General features: G+C 61.8%; 1 protein-coding gene across 1 annotated transcript; it reads right to left on the bottom strand.

The window, feature by feature from the left end:
* Nucleotides 1–4,398: 4,398 nt before the first annotated feature.
* Nucleotides 4,399–11,406, bottom strand: BSG (basigin (Ok blood group)). Its single transcript, XM_043912576.1, has 7 exons — nucleotides 11,160–11,406; nucleotides 6,584–6,740; nucleotides 6,213–6,295; nucleotides 5,683–6,096; nucleotides 5,306–5,330; nucleotides 5,106–5,172; nucleotides 4,399–5,007 (listed from the first exon to the last, which is right to left on the bottom strand). Exons 1-6 carry the CDS (start codon nucleotides 11,224–11,226, stop codon nucleotides 5,109–5,111), a joined length of 810 nt encoding a protein of 269 aa, XP_043768511.1. The 5' UTR covers nucleotides 11,227–11,406; the 3' UTR covers nucleotides 4,399–5,007; nucleotides 5,106–5,108.
* Between the last annotated feature and the right edge of the window lie 19 nt (nucleotides 11,407–11,425).

The following is an 11,425-nucleotide window of genomic DNA, read 5'->3' as shown; positions in this document are numbered from 1 at the left end:
CTGCGGATCCCACTTTCAAACAGTGAGAAGTGGGATCTCCCAAAAGGCAGGTGGGCTTTAAAGTGGGTAGTTACCCAGAATCACAGGGGAACCCAGGGTCTGTCACCCTTTCTCACCAGATGGTCGCTTGTGAGCCCCACTGGGCTGCCTCCTTTCTCTGCCCCTTGGACTCAAGCCCCAGCTGGCCCCTCACCTCTGGGTCCCCGGATCTGGGAAAACACTTGAGGCTCTGCTTCTGGGGCTGTAGCCAGGCTGAGGGTGGGGGTGACTCCTGGCATTAGGTAACATAGGCCACAAGCCTGGGACTCCTTCTAGCCTCTAGCCCCGACCCCAGCTCAAAACAGAGCTTTCTGATGGACAGACAAAGAGCAGAGATTAGGAAGGGCCTAGAAAAGTGGGGGAGGGTGGAGGACCCCGGCCTCCAAGGACTATCGGGTCTTCTGAGTCCTTTCAGACCTGATATCATATTGGGAGCCTCACCCACCTGGATGTCAGGACCAGGATGGTGAGGTTGGAGGGGGCCCTGACGCTGCACACAGTAGGTGGTACTCAACACTGATTGAGGGATGGGCCGATGTGGACAGTGGGTGGGCTGAATTGGGCCATCTCATGCCCCCTGTAGACTGTTCTGAGCCCTGAGGGGCTTCCCAGGGGGCCATCTCTGCTGTGTTCTCAGCCAGACTTGCAACCAGATGGGCCGACAGGCTGGGCCGCTGTCTGTCCTGAGTCTGTGTGAGAGGGGCTGGGCAGCCGCGGAGTTGCAGTGCCAGGCTGCCGCCCGCCCCAGGCAGATGTGTGTTCTGGCTGAAGGGGGATCTTTCATGCTCACCCTGGGAAGATGTCAGTCTGGGCACACCGCCAGAGCCCCAGGGCTCTGGGCTGAGAGCAGGGAGGAGGCGGGCCCACAGCTCAGCCCAAGGACCCACCAGACCTTGGAGGGGCACAACTGCACCCCGCCACCAGGGACCTGTGAGTCACAGAGGAATGGGATCCCAACCCCTCTCCTATAGACCCTTCCCCAACCCACAGGCTCCACCCTGAGCCAGGCCGCCATCCCTCCCTGTCCCTCCCTCCCACTCTCACCATTTGCCCAAGCCAGAGTGTTCTAAGCATTATTCATTCCTTCAATCTCTGAATACTTATTAGGCACTTGATCAGGGGCTGAGATTCAGAAGTGAACCTAACAGGCCATCCCTACCCTGGTAGGTGACAGTCGAGCGGAGGCTACAGTCAGCATGGCAGGTGTGATGTTAGCAGACATGGTTGTATCCTTCAGAGGGTGGTGAACTCAGCCTGAGCCAGGACAGGGTATAAGGAAATGCTAGGAGTGGTGTCCGAAGACAAGCCAGGACCCGACAGGAGGGATGGGGTCCTGTGGATGTCTGCAGGAAGAGGGTCCAGCAGGCAGCACGGCCTGTGCAAAGGTCCTTGGGCAACGTGGTGCCTGGCTGTTGGAGGAGAAGGAACACTGAGGACCCAGGGGGTGGGAGGTGTAGGAGATGAGCACACAGAGGTGGTGGGGGTGGGGACCAGACTGAGCAGATGGAGTAAAACTCTAAGTCAGTCCTTAATAGTCTGTTGTCCTAACTGCTGGACCCCCACTGACTGTGGAAGGAAAACCCAGCTCTTGCCACCCTGTGTCTCTGCCTCTTCCTCACTGGCATTGCGTTCTGGGCCCGGGGGCCTCCAGCAGGCGGGGCCTGGAGGCTTTGTCCTGCAATCTGGCTGTCCAGCCCCCTGCCACAGACTCTCAGCACCTCCTCAGCACACCACCCACATTTCCTGCTCAGTCGGGGCAGAGCCAGGTCTGAAGTCATGGAGCCCACAGTCTGGGGACCCTCTGAGTGAAAAACAGCTTTAGGCCAAGGAGCTGAGACTAGGTCAGAGTCTTGGCAGGCCTGGGACCAGCAAGAGAGGGGCCCAGAGTTTAAGTTCAAGGGAAACACTGAACAACTCTTCAGCCTTGCATGGCGGCCTGGTGCCCACATGCACCGCTGACTTTGGAGGAGGAGGAAGTCTCTCAGTCGGGGGTGCCCACACGAGTGCCATTGTCAGGTCCTGCCTGGCCAGTGGCCTTAGTTAAGCAGAGTGGCCTTTGCCCAGGTCTGAGTCCTGGCACCTGTACAGTGAGGGCGGGTCCTCTGTTGGCCTGGAATTTCCTTTCCCTACAGAGCCCCAGAACTGCCTGGTGGGGGCACGAGGGCATGGGGGACCGGGGTCTGAAGACCCCCACACCTCAGGCTGTTCCTTCTCAGCTCCGCCCTCTGCTGCTGGGTGAGACCCCTCAGTCCCTCTTTTACTGCCCACTGCTGTGGTACCTTGGGGTGCCTCCAGGGGCAGTGGGCCCAGGGATGGGGTGGGCAGCCAGGGCTGTGGCCCAGAGGGAAGGCACACGCAGTCCTACCCCTGCCTCAGCCACTGGACCTCAAGACAGACCCAGGTCCCGAGCCTCCAGGCGTTTGCCGCAGACAGTCTCCCTGGATCTTGGGACATGGCTGTGATGTCCCCCCGGGGGGGACCTGAGGCAGCCCGCATGGCACAGGGGCTGCAGACTGCCACGCTCACCAAACACTTGCTCCAGGAACGGCCAGGAACACTTGGTGAAGGAGACAAGTGGAGCCGTGTGTCTGTGCCCTGCAAGCAGAGGCCTATCTTGGAGCCAGTCCACTCCCCACACCACATGGACTACTCACCCTGTCCCCCAAGGTGCTGCCTGAGGAAAGGTGCACACTTTGGATGAAGAAACCAGCAGTGCCTCCTGAACCTCAAGCTGCTGTCCAGGTGCCGGGGGCACAACAGAAAGCGGTTGGGCAGGGCGGGTGGAGCCCCAGGGGTCTGGGGTTACAGGCCCCAAGCAAGGGAACCTCTACCCGTGCCCCCTCCATAGGCATATTGAGCCCCAGCCTTGGCAGCACCCCCAGAAGGTCCGGCCTTGTCATCACCTCCTCTGTGCTGGAGCCCCAGGTGCATCAGTGCTGACCACGCTGCCCAGTAGAGATGTCCAGAGAAGTTGAAGTGGTGGGTGCCTAGGGCCCAGGGCCCCCAGCTAGAGGGCACTTGGGACCAGGCGGGGCAACCCAAAGCCTCTAGACACGACTCCGACTTCCCAGGAACCAGTACCCTCAGGGGTGTGCACGAGGTGCCCTCTGGTGGTAGCTGGAGGGAATGGTTGGCCAGCAGCAGCACTTCTGCCCCAGCCCCTGGGTTTTCTGGGACCAGTGGCCTCAGTTCCTGTGAATGAGGGCATCTCCTCCAGGCTGTGGGTGCAAGGTACCTGTAAGGGGCCCCTACTCACGCCACAGGCCCTCAGAGGAACCAGAGCAGCAGGTGACTTTGTGACACATGTGGTCAGCAGCCTGGTGCAGTGGGATCTGCTGGGCAGAGGCATGTCCGTTCTACCTCAGAACCTACCAGGCCTCAAACCGGTGGCCAGCAGGCCTAGTTTATCCAGTTTTTGAGGTATTGGTATGTAGGGGATTTTTGCTAATGTTGAAAAATGCTTCCCCTGTAGCTCAGTTGGTAAACAGTCTGCCTGCAATGCAGGAGACCTGGGTTCAATCCCTGGGTCAGGAAGATCCTCTGGAGGAAATGGCAACCCAACTCCACTATTCTTGCCTGGAGAATCCCATTGACAGAGGAGCCTGGCAGGCTAGTCTGTGGGGTTGCCAGAGTTGGACACAACTTAGCAACTAAACCACTACCAGCAGATCTCCGGCTTCTTTGCAAATATGGGAAAAGCCAGCCCGACACTGAGACCCTTGTCTCTCCCAAAAAGCAGGGGTCCGAGCCCCTCATCGACCTGAAGGTCTGCAGGCCTCCAGAGGGGACCTGGGGGGCCACACAACCCTGGGGCTCAGGTTCCCCAGGCCCAGGGTTTGGCCCCACCCATGCATCCCCATTTGCCCCAGCTATCGGGGTACAGGATAGGCAAGCAGGCAACCCTCTTCTCCCCCTGGAGGGTCTCAAGGCATTGGCCCTGCCCCACCTCGAGTCCCCCACCCCCACCCACTATGCCTTCTGGACAGACTTCCAGCTTGAGTGAGGCCCACCCAAGACACAGGGAGTGCTCTGCCCAGGAGGGGGGTGCCTGGGAGCTGGTGTGAGGGCTGCCCGACCTGGGGGCCCTGTGGGAAGGATGCCATGGTTCTCCCCAGGTTCCCTTTGAAGGACATAAACAGGCTTATTAGAAGGGCTGCTGCCTGGAGAGCCAGCGGGTATCTTCAGTTCTGCTGAAAGGCTCCTCCCGTCCCTTCCCACCTTTACCCCTCACCCGGCCCCCAGCACCCCAAGCATGCTCTAGTCTCAGCACGTTATAGTGCTCAGCCTCACCAGCTAAACCTCCCCATCTCCCGAGCTCTCCTGGTGAGCCTCAGGTCCAGCAGAGACAGACAACAGAGGACAAGGACGAGGGTCAGACTTTATTGTGAGCAGGATGGTAGGGAGTGGGGCTCAGGCCCAGCACAGCAGCTCTGAGACTATCAGCCAGGCTGCCTTCCTCCTGTGTGTGCAGGCGGGGCGTTGGTGAGGGGGGTGCCCTTAAGGCCGCCACGTGCTCAGACCTGCAGTGCCCGACAGCACTGGCTCCACAGGGCAGGACGCTTGGCACGGCACACAGCCTGGGACCTTCCTGTGACCTTCCGGAAGGGCAGGGGCCTGGCTCCAGCCCAACCCAGCCCAGGAGCCTCAGAGATGGACCCGGGGCAGGGGCCTTCAGCCCTGCCCTGTGAATAGATCAGGACACCAACAGCCCAGGGGGCCAGTGGGGTGGGGGGGTGCAGCAGGAGCCTTACACAAACCTCATGAGGCCTGGGGTGCTCATGAGATGTTTAAACAAGAAAAGCAAAGCCCCTAAGGAGCAGAATTCTACACATAGAAAACCCTACTTCAGTTTTTAAAGGAGAAAATGTGTAGTCTGAATGTATAACAGGGTCTGCTTTCGCTGGGGGGTTTCCACAGAGGGAAGAGCGTGGGGCTATTCTCTGCGCTGCCTGTAGACTCATCCTGGTCCTGTGGGAAGAAGTGGGGACTCAGACCAGCCCGGGGAACAGGGTCTCACTCCCGCCCCCGCCCCCGCCCCAGCCGCCACGCCCTCCCCTCCCCTTCACCTCTCAGCTGGAGTTCCTCTGGCGAACATTCTTGTCTTTGTCATTCAAGGGGTTCCCGCTGCTCTTCCTGGGGACAAAGGAGTCCTCAGGAGATCTGGACTGCCCAGGTTCCTGCCCCCTGCTCCTTCCACCTCCTCTGTGCCCCACCCCTCCCCCTCTCGGCCCCCCTCTGCCCACCCACTCCCCAGCAGGGGACTTACAATGGAGCAGAGCCTGTGTCTTCATCTGAACAGAGCAGAGGCAGCCACATGCAAGAGAAGGGGCAGGCGTCAGGGGTTCCCCACACCGACCCCTCACTGGGTGGCCCTGACCCACAGCACTCTGCCCTCAGCCGCCCCTGGGACAGGCACCCTCGCATAGGCTGTCTGGGGTCTTGGTGGGAGGGGTACCCCAGAGCACCCCTGCAGGCAGATGCCCGGCCCTGGCTGCCCCACCAGGCAGCCCAGTGAGGAGGAGAGAAGGACAGGTGAGGCCTCATGGGCCAGAAGACTCCCTGCCGGGGAAGGGGGCATATCCCCCGGGGAGGCCCAGGGTCCCCCACCCAGGAGGGAGTGGAGGGACTGTGGCACTGGCTCACCATCTAAGACCTCGTCCGGCTTCCGCCGCTTCTCGTAGATGAAGATGATGGTGACCAGAACAAGCACCTCGGCCACGATGCCCAGGAAGGGCCAAAGGGCAGCGAAGCGGTTGCGCACGCGCAGCGTGATGGCCGCCTGGCTGGTGCCCTCCAGGCTGGTACCGTTGCACACGTACGTGCCGGGGTCCTCCTTCAGGTCCACGCCGGGGATGTGCAGCTCCGTGCGGCTCTCCGAGGACACCACAAAGAACTTGCTCTGGGTGCCGTTGGTGATGACTTGGTCCCCGGACTCGCTCTTCTTGTACCACAGCCAGTAGATGATCGGCGGGAAGGAGTCCGATTTGCAGACCAGGACCACAGTCTCCCCCTCCGTGGCGTGTTCTGACTTCTTCACAGCCATGACGCTGGGGGGTCCTGCGGGGAAGAGGGCAGTCTGGAGCCTAATCCCCAGCCAGAGATGGAGGTGGAGCTGCCCTGCCCCAGCCCTCAAGGTGGGATCTGCGCCTGCCCCCACTCTCCTTGGAGCCTACCTTTCACTTCCAGATCGGTGCGGCCCGCGTGCTCTGGAAGGAAGATGCAGGAGTACTGGCCTGAGCGGTCTTCTGAGTCCACCCTGCAAGGGGATGCAGGGAGCAAGGTGAGGTGGGCAGGTTCCCAGGGAGGAGGGACCACACCCAGGAGCCCTGGCCTGGCCGCCGTCCAAGCCCATCGCAGCTTCTGGAGCTGCTCCCTGCGGGGCGCGGGGCCCAGGGCCCAGGGCCCTGCGAGCCAGGAGCGGGGGACCCCGATCCACAGGAAGCACAAAGGGTCTTGAAGGTGGTGGAGTCTGGCAGCCCAGGAACTTCCCTGGATCCTGGGCCTCAGCCATCTCCACACCCGTCTGTCTGGTGGTCCCACTCACTCATACTCCGTCTTCAGGTCAGGCAGGGTATCCTCCTTCAGCACCTTGCCCCCCTTCACCCAGCGGTGGCCCACAATTTCTGTGGCACTGTGATTCAAGGCACAGGTGAGCCGCGTTTTGGAGCCATCATCGTTTATGGTCGTCCAGATCCTGCTCCCTGGGCAGCCAAAGAGAGATGCGAAAAGCATCAGGAAAATCCGTCAGGAGAACCCATGGTGTCAGTCTGCCATGGGCCCCAGCCACCTCCACAGAGGAAGGGAGGCCAGGGCTAGTCCCCAGAGTCCAGAAGCACAAGGGCTCTGGAAGGTCCTCACCTGGGATCTGGGGCGGGACTCTGGGGGAACGGTCTTCACTGGCCGCGCCTCAGGTGTAGGGGGAGCAGCAGCACCCACCTCATGCCAGAACAAGGACCCAGACAGTGAGTGCTGGGTTTGCCCCTCTGGGTGGCCTGGTATGCTCCCCCCCTCCCCCAACCAAGGCAAGGCCACCGTGGGGGACAGGAGTGCTCAGGCCATGGGGCTGCAGCAGCCCAGCTGGATGTGCCTGCCTCATGGGAGGCCACACCTGCCACCAAGCCTCCATGCAGACTGTCCTGCCTGGACACTGGGCGATGCCCAGCAGCCCTTCCACTTAGTTTCCAGCCAGGCAAACCTCCCCATTTGTTACGACCTTCTCTTTAGGAACCAAAATGCGAAGCCACTTCAAACCAGATGGTCAGAAGCAGGTGGATGGTTCTGGAGAAGGGGACTGGGCTTGAGCTAGGGAAGGTCCCTTTGCAGTGACCAAGGCAGGACACTCCAGACCTCCAGGGAGGAGCCTGGAGGCAGACCAGAGGGGGACCCCTCTTGGGGGTCAGGCTGTGCCTCCAGGTGCTGACCTTCAGCCATGTCCACACCACAGCCCTTTCCCGGCACTGGGAGCAGGCGTCCCGGGGCCACTCCCGTCAGCCCCCTGGGATCCGTGGCTGCACGGGGCTCTCACTGTGCCTGGGGACAGTGGACTTTGTAATAAAGCTGGCTGCCAGGTCATCCACCAGGAGGTGTCTGTTTCTCTGGAATGGTCACCCACACACACACCCCCGAGGTGTCCCTTGGAGAAGGCCATACTCCCAGGATGCATGTGCACAATAAGCCAGCCCAGAGGCCTCTGGCATAAAGCAGAGCCCAGGGCTGAACTGGGACAGCTCAGCCAGCCGGAAAGCAGCCCAGGCTGCCATCCGGACCCCCGCTTCCTCACTGGGGTCACGGTGCCATCTGACAGCACAGACAAAGCATGAGAAGCTGGTGGCACGTTTGGAGATGGTGAAAACTCCAGCTGATGCCCAATACCCCAACCAGGGGCCGCCCTAAGAGCACAGTCTGCTCAGCCCACCACCCCCCACTCCTGTCAACACTGACTCCCAGCCTCCCAGGAGACTGAGGCTTGAATCCCAGGACACACTTCACAGCTGGGCTGCCTTCGGCTTTAGGTCCTGGGTAGGCTGGCCGCAGGCTGATCCAGACCCCAGCTCTAGTTCCGGTTCAGGGGACACCAGCTTCCTTCAGGTGGAGGAGGGAGACCCAAGGGAGCCTGTGGACAGGACATGGGGACGGCCCAGCGGCGTCTCCTCCTGAGCGCCAGTCCTCACTGCCCCACCTCCAGCCACCTGCTGGCTTCCTTTAAAAGAGGACAGGATGTCTCAGAAGCCAGGCCAGCAAGGCCCGAAGCAAAGGAGGCCCCTCAGCAGCTCTGGGTGCCCTGTCCCGGGACTCTCCCACAGCAGCACCCGCACACGTGTGCACACAGGTCGTGTAGGAGAATGCGCCCGGCCGGGCACAGGCCCAGGGACAGGCCAGCCTTCAGGTCTAACCACCCAGGGCAGCCCACAGGCAACCCAGGCCCCAGGCCAGGTGCTGACAGGCAGACAGGGGTGTGAGGCTGGATACCACCTCTGTGCCACTTTCGAAGGCTTGCCTCCAGTCACCCGTTTCTCTGTCAAGATTTCCCAAGATTGCAAAACCAGCAGCTTTGTGCAGAGCTGGGAGGTGAGTCAGGGCAGTAAGTGAGGCTGGCAACCCCCATTCTCCCAGACAGGCCCTCGGACTCAAGGAAGCAGCTAGGCAGGTCTTATGCAGGTCCCACCCTGCCTCCTGAGAGAGGAAAGAAGTGCCCCAGGCCACCTCCAGGTGGCAGCAAGGTGAGGACTCGGCTCTCAGAGAGGGGCAGGGCCCCAACCCCACCCAGGGCGGCTAAAGAGGCCAGTGGGGGGCCACTTCCCCAACTGAGCCTGCAGGCCACTACCCCAGGCTTGGTCAGAGGGCTGCACGCAGGAAGGGAGTCACCCTACCCCCTCGAGTGACCTGCCCCATCCTGGTCGCCCATCAGCAGAGCTGGGTCCCTCCTGTGCATGTGTGTGGGGGGTGCAGTGGCTGCAGCCACCCACGGCCACCACAGAGAACGTGACACCTGTGACACTGACGGTCACCAGGACAGGGCCATGAAGAAGGACACCTCCCCATGCCCCTCAGGAAGCGCTGACGGGAAAAGCACACCTGACCCCCAGCCAGCCCAGCACCCAGGAGGCCCGGGCAGCACCCTCAGGACTCACAGGGGCTCTGATTAAAGGCAGCAGAGCCCAGGAAGGGAGAGCGCCTGACCCTCCTCCTCTCCTGGCCATGTGACTGCAACCCACGTTCTCAAGTAAAGTCACCTTCATCTAAAAACAGCCACCCCTCCTCCGTGCCCACTCAGCAGCCGGGCCGGGCACAGCGCCAGGCAGGCCTTGGTACACATCCCAGAGGGAGCTCCTGGGACGAGGCAGACAGGAGACCACCTCTGGCAGGCCAGGCGGGGCTGCTCACCCCTCCACCCTGCTGGCGGGGGGCCAGTCCTTCACTCAAGACCCAGAAAGGGACCAGTGAGCAAGCCCCTGCCCATCCACCGGCTACACCAGGACCAGGGGACCCTGCACATCTGGACAGCAGGTCTCTCCCAGCAGGAACACTGTCCTGGGGCCTCAAGTGACAGAAGGGCCTGGCTGACCTGGCCAGGAGAGGCAAACACTTCCACGAACGCCCTCACCCCGAGCAGAAAAAGGACACGGGACCCAGACTTTTCGGTCTCTGCCAGAGTCCCTGGAAAAGGTGGAAAGTGAAAACGGAGCACGAGGCACAGACACTGCCCCAGGGGAATAAACCAGGACTGACCTCCCACAGTACACGTGTGTGTGCGCGCGCGCACGCGAGCACACACACAAGCAGTCCACAGCGAAGGGTGATGGACCGCCAGAGGAACTGCCCTCTACAGAGGGCCTCCTACCCCACTGGCCTGCGAGGCCTGCACCTGGAGGTCACAAGCTGCCAGGGGCCCCACCCAGAGGTGGTCAATAAAGGGTCACTTTGATTATAAGGAAGAGGAAAGAGGTGGACTGAGATCCTGGATCTTAAAGTGGGTCAGGAGCAACCAGGGGAAGCTTCCCCAACATGCAGGCCCTCCCACACCCTAGGGCAGCTGGCACCCTGCTCAGAGCCCACCTGTTCCCGCCTCCCCTGGGGAAGAGACCCAGACCCTGCCGGTTTGCACTTTGTTCTCCTTGTGCGGGTCAGTATAAATCGTTAACCCAGAACCAATTATGAAGCCTCGATCCACACAGGGGGAAAAAAAAAAAAATCTGTCTTTCAGGCAAAGAGTCTGTGGGGCTTTCTCCGGAAAGGCACACCTTAACGCATTTTCAGGCGAGCATTCTCTAAATCCAACATGCCCACCAAACAGGCTGCCTCTACCGTAAGCAGCTTGGCAAACAGAGCCTCGTTGGAGAGTCTGTAAAAACAGACGGTCCCCCTACACTTCCTGCTCTGAGTCGGGTGGCTCACGGTGACCTTGGAATACCTCCCCTCCCGGTCGGTGCCTCCGCTCCCATCCCGGTAAAAATAGGAGGGTGGACCACCGCCACCTCCTCCTGGGCCCTGAAATCAGACAAAACTGGAGAAGGTGGAGTGTCGGCCTCCCCACAAAGGTTTAAGTGTTCCAGCGACTCCTGGGGTAAGTGCACGGTCAGAGTGAGACACGGGACCTAAATCCTGGCAGGAATGCGACAATCCCTCCGGCCGAAAAGCCGGCCCGCCTCAGGGGCCGCCACGTGCCGGGGGACCCCGGGTCCCCTTGGGGACAAAAGCCCACCCACCTCCCGGATGACAGCCGGTGTCTGGGCGCCCGGGCTTCCCCTGCGCCCCACGCTCCAGCTCTCCGAGCTGGGAAGGCTCCTCATAAGCTGCCTCGCGCAGATCTGCTTCAGCTCGGAGACTCCCACCCCCCCGGGGCCTGGGTCTCTCCCCCACCCCGGGCCTGGGTCTCCCTCCACAAGCCGGATTCTACTCCCCTGGGGTCTTCCACCCTCCCCTAGGCGGGGTCTCCCTCCCCGGGACGAAGTCTCCTTCCCGGGTCCCAGGTTCCTCTCCCACCCGGGCCGGGGTCTCCCTCGCCAGGCCGTGGGTCCCCCTCTCGCAGAGGCCAGGGTCTCCCCTGGAGCTGAAGGCGAGCCGCTCTCTGCCAGCTCGGACCACCGACAGGCTTCGCGCCCCCACCGCAAGATCCTGACCTGCCCCGAAGCCACCCTGGGCGCTCAACAGCACGAGCCCCAAGACCGCGATCTGACCAGCCGCCATGTCCCGCCGTCCCTCCGTCCCGGCGCAACCGCCTCCTGCAGCACTATAAGAACCCGGCAGTCGCCGGGCGCGCGCACGCAGGCGGCGTTGCGGGGCGGGGCACGCGCACGGTGACTCGCCCACCACCTACGCACGCGCACGGATGCATGTACGCACACTCCTGCCCGGGCCGACTCGCTCTACGGAAGCCGAGTGGGCG

The sequence above is a fragment of the Cervus elaphus genome, chromosome 9 (genome assembly GCF_910594005.1).
Source record: "Cervus elaphus chromosome 9, mCerEla1.1, whole genome shotgun sequence".
Lineage (NCBI taxonomy): Eukaryota > Metazoa > Chordata > Mammalia > Artiodactyla > Cervidae > Cervus > Cervus elaphus.
This window is presented reverse-complemented; position numbering and strand designations above follow the sequence as displayed.

Coding starts and splice junctions, on each gene's coding strand:
- BSG (XM_043912576.1), bottom strand. CDS start 11,226: ATGGCGGCTGGTCAGATCGCGGTCTTGGGGCTCGTGCTGTTGAGCGCC. Junction 6,741..11,159: donor CCAGGGTGGCTTCGGGGCAG/GTCAGGATCTTG, acceptor TTGGCTGCCCAG/GGAGCAGGATCTGGACGACC. Junction 6,296..6,583: donor GACCTGAAGACGGAGTATGA/GTGAGTGGGACC, acceptor ATCCCCTTGCAG/GGTGGACTCAGAAGACCGCT.